Raw genomic sequence first — 6,000 nt, 5'->3', positions numbered from 1 at the left:
CCTCTGATAAAGGACATGTCATCATCAGTGAGCACTGCTAACTGCTCTTGGGCCACTTCTCTGCTGGCTCCCCACCCGACCCCTACATAGACCGGAGGCCCCAGCCTGTGCCTGCCTCTCACCAGACAGACAGTGTGGCTGCAGCGGTGAGTGCCATGACGTAGGGGCCTGTGCAGTGCAAAGTGGAGATTGGAGATGGAAGGAGGATGGGAGGGAGGAGACGGCGACCACAGGTAGAGAACACCGACAGCATCCTCTTTTCACAGGCAACACATACCACATCACTGCAAGGGAAGAGGAGGGGAAGGCGTCACGGGCCAGGTGAAATGATGCACAGCCTGCCTTCCTCCAGGGCCTTGAGGGGCCTCACACATTTGCACTGAGCAGGTGCTGCTACTGGGATGGCAAGGAAAGGGCTATGCAAGGACCAGGGCAGGGGGTCAACAAGGCAGACAGCCTGCTTGAGCACTTACAAAGGGGCTTCTGTTTCCCCTGCTCACCCAAAGAGCTGCTCATACTGATACTGACCAAGGGGTGCAGGTACTTCACAAAGCTACTCAACATGATGGTCACCTGAAATATGTGCTTAATTCATCAGATAAGAACAGAGTGCCCAGGTGACAGTCTCCTGGATACAACTAGTCAGGAAAGTCCAGACAAGGCCTCAGGGAACAGACTATGTGTAGGGAAAAGCACCCCTAATCAAGACGTGGTCCTCAAGGAAGCCTACTACAAGGAGGCCACTGGCTTTCAAGTCTGGCTTCCAAAGCCGGGCCACTGGTGCATGTGTTACTCACACCCTAGCAAGACATATGGAGCCCCCTTCATTACGTCTAACCCAATGAGTCAGAATACAGAGTCTGTATGGGTAACTTTCCCCTGCTCCTGCTAAAGAGCACTCCCAACTCTTCCATTCTAAGGACAGAGCTCAAGCAAGACATTCATGTTTACAAATGTCCATTTCAAAGTATGAATAGAGGAAAACTTTGAACAGGACCCAGTTGCAGGGAGGGAGTTCTCTGATTTGACTGTGTTCTGTCTGATCATCTCTCATGATCAGGGCCTTCCTTTAGCCAGCTCCCAGTACTGAAGCTGTGACGTGGGCTGCAACACTGAACAGGGATCTTTATAGGCTTGGCCTGACTAGGAGAGGCTCCTGTTCCTGTAGCTATATTGCCACAGCAGAGTCTGGGCTGACATCCTTGGACTCCTGCTGGGACCTGCCACTTGCCTTAGGACCAGACATACAGTTGGTACCAACAATAGTACCAAATGCACAGGAAGCTAGGACTTAAAACTCAGTGATTTTGTGTCAAGGGAAAAATCCCAAGGAAGAACAGAACTATGGAATCTTTCAGAACCTAATACTATAAACTCACTTGGCTCCAAGGGAATCTGAAGATCTCCCTAGCGAGTTAGGTGAGAGTCATTCACACAGGACCTCAAGGCAGGCAACTAAGGATCTAACCAAAACTGTTTTCTGAGTGATCACTGTTGCAAAGCCCTAGTAGAAATCTCTGCTACACGGATGGTCATGAGAGATGACCAGACAGAACACAGTCATATCAGAGAGAGCTCCGTCCCTGCTACTGGGTTCAAAGGTTTCCTGTAGTCATACTTTGAAAATAGGTAGCTGTAAACAGATCACTGGGTACCTGAGAGAAAATGCTGGTTGTCTTTTTCCAAGTAAGCCAAGAAGGATAGGACCCTTGTGCTGCTTAAGAAGGCACTGGATGATTGTACTGAACTAAGACTAGCCCCCACCCATAATCCCACCTCCCTAGCCAGCATAGCTAGGGCATGCAGCACCATCAATCCATACTACCCAGGACGTTGAGTGAAAATCCAGGGTCCAGGAAAGACACCTGCCCAGACCAAGGAGAGGCAGGCAGACCTCAGGCAGGGGTCTTGGGGGTAGGGACTGAGAGGTGAATCAATGTTCAGAAGGCCCCGAGGAGCCTGGCCTGGAGCTGTTCTCCTCACATATTACATCCCGTAACTGTGCCAGTGCTGTCCATCACGGCCCTTACCAGCTGCCGGCAGCAGTGAGGACGCGGCTGCTGAGCACTGTCTCCCACTCCTTCCCTTCACGGGTGCACTTCAGGCGACTCAGCCTTATCCCCCCAACAGCGGTCACTTCATTCTCCACCTCAATGTACATGGAGGGATCAGAGCTCACCTGGATGGAGGAAAGCAACACATGACTTCAGGTAGCAGTAGGCCTACTCATGTGGCGGTTCCTGGAGATGTGGGACACTCGGGGACTGAATGACAACCTGGGCTCTGAGGCGGGGCAAAGACAACAAAGAGGCAGACTAGCTGACTGGCCACCAGAGAAGAGTGACAGGGCCTGGGAGAATGTCATCACACAGAGATGTAACTTGCCCAAGACTACAGCCTTGGACTTAGGAGTAAGCCTCAGACTTGAAGGATCACCAAAGACTGCAATATTTGATAAGAAAGGAAAGTATAAAAAACCCAACATGCACTCGACAGGAACAAGCTTCCCTATGTAATACTATAGCATTCCATAACCCATATTATCATGTCTAGTTCAATGCCTGGCATGAAATGGATTCAGCCTTATACATACCTACAGATCTGATCTGTAGAAGCTGGGTTTCTGTATGGACACCCAGGCAGAACAACTGACAAATTTATATGAGTGCAAGTGGGTGAACTGAAGTGGAGGCTGGTTAAAAGCAAGGAGCTACATTCTCTCTGACACCAGAAACCAAGGATGGCTCCATGTGGTACTGAGAGTTGAAGATACCTGGGGAAGATCTAATAGAACTTGAGAGTTTTGAGATGACGCCTGCTGAAAATACCCAACACACACACACACACACACACACACACACACACGCACGCACGCACGCACGCACGCATATATACATGAGCAAACCACGTGGGTGCTGTCCTTCCCTTCAACCTGCTCAACCCTTCTCTATCCACACACACCTATGGCTGGAAGAGACAGTGCCTATTCTCAAGCACCCGTACACCAGTTCAGGCCTCTCACACTATGTGGCCAGAGGAAAATGACATATATACAGAGTCCAAGAAGGTTGTCTGAGGAGATGCACCAAGCTAGATGCAGAGGTGTACAGTGAAATGATAGTTGGGTGGAAAGGCCCCATACTGGGAGAGGCATGGACACAGATGCTGGGCCAAAAGATGAGGGGCATTTGCATATAAGGAATTATTTAGTCTAATACTGTTTGAATAAATTTCATGCTTAAAGACTCTACTCTTAGGACTACAGAGACAGCTCAGTGATTTAAAGCATGTGTTGCTCTTGCAGAGGACCTGGTTCAACTCCCAGCACCCACATGGCAGCTCCCAGCCATCTGTAACTCCAATTCCGGAGGACCCAAGCCTTCTTCTGACCTCTGAGGGCAACAAGCATGAACGTGGTATACATGCATAGGTGCAGGCAAAATATTCATACACATAAAATGAAAATTAAATAAATCTAAAAAGAATCATAAAAAATGTATTATTGTAAGTCAGGTCCTGAAAGCCAGCTAAAGACAGTGAGACTATGGCAAAACACAGACACATGTGCCATGGGCACTCAGCCTGACACTGCCCAGGGGGATGGAAGACATGCAAGAGGCTTCTCAGAGACGCACAAGTCAGGTCTTGAAAGAGCTGGTATCCAGATTTGATAGTACGGCAGCCCTGGCAGTTGAACTTAAAAGCAAAACTAGAGAGGAAAAGACATGAGGGTAGAAATTGGAGGCCGGCAGCCTACCCCAGTCAGCTAGTATCCCTCCAGAAGACAGAGAGCCACTGAAAACAAGTCCCCAAGGTGCGGCAAGATGGGGCCTATATTAAGGGAGAGAATGTATTCTCTTGTGAGGGAGTGGTAGGGTCCCAGTCCTCACCTGGAGGGTGAACGCTCTCTGCGGGCCTGGGATTGGCAGCTTCAGTGCAAGTGTTGGTGCAGACAGACACATGGCCTCCTTCTCTGCAGACAGGGCAGCTGGAGACTAAAAGAGCCAGAAATATCCCTGAGCTCCACCTAAACACTACAGGAGTAGCATTAGAAAAAGTAAGTTACCCAGAGGTAAGGACCTAATGTGAGGCTGGGCCTGTTCCCAAGGCATGTCCACCTACTCTGGAAGGCAGAAAGCACAAGGGAATGCTACAAGGATCCCCACCTGACAGTTGAGGGGGCTGACATCAGGGGACCAGTTGTGGTGTAGCTATTTCCTCTGAGTGCCATCTCGCCATCATGGAGCAGAGACTGCTGTGGTGACCTACAGAATATGTTGGCCCCACGTCATGGCAACGAAATAAGCAAAGCAATACAGTGACAGCCGGGTCTACAGTACCAAAATAGGGTTGCTAACATTCCCTCAGTGAAGTTGGGGGAGGGAGGTTACTAGACTCTCACCTGACATTCCAGACAACATTCCCTCCCACCACCAGGCTGCACTTGGTCTTAAGGAGTAGGTTAGAGTACTAAGAGGCAGAAGCTTGACTGAGGGTAGGACTCCAGTAATACAGTTTATATGCTGGACTTAGACAGAATCATTTCTTTGGGCTGCTGGTACCCTGCATGAAGTAAACAGGCACTTCTTTTTGGCCTCCCAGAAAAAGTCTTAACAGGCCTACTTAAGAAGGTCTCCATGAGTAGCAGTCAGGTCTGAAGGAACATGGCCTACAATGACTGGTGTGTCTAAGCTTCTCACACTAATAAAACACCCTCCACACAAAAGGGCCTCCCAAGGAGGCAGGGTGGGGCAGGGAAGACAGTCCATAGGCCTCACCTGGACGGACAGAGACATGGGCAAAAGACGAGAATCCTTCCTAGGGCGACCTTTCTTCTTCTTTTCCACCGTCTCTACCTCAAGATCAAGTTTGCGCTTGGACAGTGAGGAGGGCTTGGCCAGGTGGACCTTCTCGTCACTGTCACTACTGCTCTCCAGATCCCGGGACCTCAGCTCCTTGACAAGGTTCTGCTCTTTCAACCTGAAATCAAAGACATCTGTAATTCTGTCTACAAAGCCATTCATTACTCTATAATTTTCTCTATTTTTAGATTTTTATTTATTTTGTTTTATGTGTATGGGTGTTTTGCCTACATGTACGTCTATATTATCATATGTGTGCCTGGTGCCCTCGAGGTCAGAAGAGGGTGCCAGACTCCCTGGAATAGGAGTTAACAGATGTAAGAAGCCACCCTGTAGGTGCTGGGAATTGAACATGGGTCCTATGGAATAAAACCAAGAGCTCTTAACCCCCAAGCCACCTGTCTAACCCCTATACTTTTTTTTAAAAAATCCACTCTTCTCAAGAGTTTTTAAGCAGTGTAAAGAGAGGGCTTCTGGTTCCTACTCCAACAACGAGCTTGGTGATGTGAAGTGACAATAGATAGCTGAAAACTGAGAAGCAGGAACTCTTTCTAGACCCATGAAAGGATGAAAGTGCCAGATATGCACTAGTCCATGAGTGTGGGCAAGCATGAGTTAAAACTGTTGGAGCTAGTGACACAAGGGTTCCCAACACATTCAGCTTTTACTTCCAAGGACCCTTCCAGGTTTTCAGTCAAAGATGGAGAAAATTCCCCATGGCTTAGGGGGAAGCAACCAGCTTGAAACATGGCCCGTCCACTCTCTAAAACAATGTTCTGCCCTCAGAAAAACTACTCTACGAGGGCCTTGCTCACTGCCAGTGGGACAAGCAAGTAACCATCTCCAGACCTCTCAAGTGCATGCTCCCCTGGAGCAGGATAAAGGAGGATCCATAATCCCATGGATTGTACCTGGGATTCTGGTGCAATAACAAAGGGAAAGGGAATCACAAGATAAGATTATAGAAGGAAGTCAGGCAGCTGACCATTGGGAACAGGGAAAGAGGCTCTAGGGAGATCCATGGACTTTTTGCTTAACCATTTCAGAAGATCGAGTTCCTGCTTCTTTTCCTTCTCCAAGATAAAAATCTCAGAGGGCCTTTTCTTCAACAGATGGAACCTTCGGAGAGACTTTCTAT

The 6,000-nt window shown here is 48.8% G+C and overlaps 1 protein-coding gene across 4 annotated transcripts in view; it reads right to left on the bottom strand.

The window, feature by feature from the left end:
- Positions 1–6,000, bottom strand: part of Hira (histone cell cycle regulator) — an 80,677-nt gene that overhangs the window by 16,430 nt on the left and 58,247 nt on the right. For all 4 annotated transcript variants that reach the window (XM_034514799.2, XM_034514800.2, XM_076942632.1 and 1 more), the window contains 4 exons: positions 4,779–4,980; positions 3,891–3,995; positions 2,031–2,179; positions 123–284 (listed from right to left, as the gene is read on the bottom strand). In XM_034514799.2, the coding sequence (XP_034370690.1) occupies positions 123–284; positions 2,031–2,179; positions 3,891–3,995; positions 4,779–4,980 (618 nt within the window). The remainder of the gene's footprint in view (positions 1–122; positions 285–2,030; positions 2,180–3,890; positions 3,996–4,778; positions 4,981–6,000) is intronic.

Source organism: Arvicanthis niloticus, chromosome 12 (assembly GCF_011762505.2).
Source record: "Arvicanthis niloticus isolate mArvNil1 chromosome 12, mArvNil1.pat.X, whole genome shotgun sequence".
NCBI lineage: Eukaryota > Metazoa > Chordata > Mammalia > Rodentia > Muridae > Arvicanthis > Arvicanthis niloticus.
The sequence above is the reverse complement of the archived record's forward strand: the minus strand, read 5'-3'. Positions and strand labels throughout refer to the sequence as shown.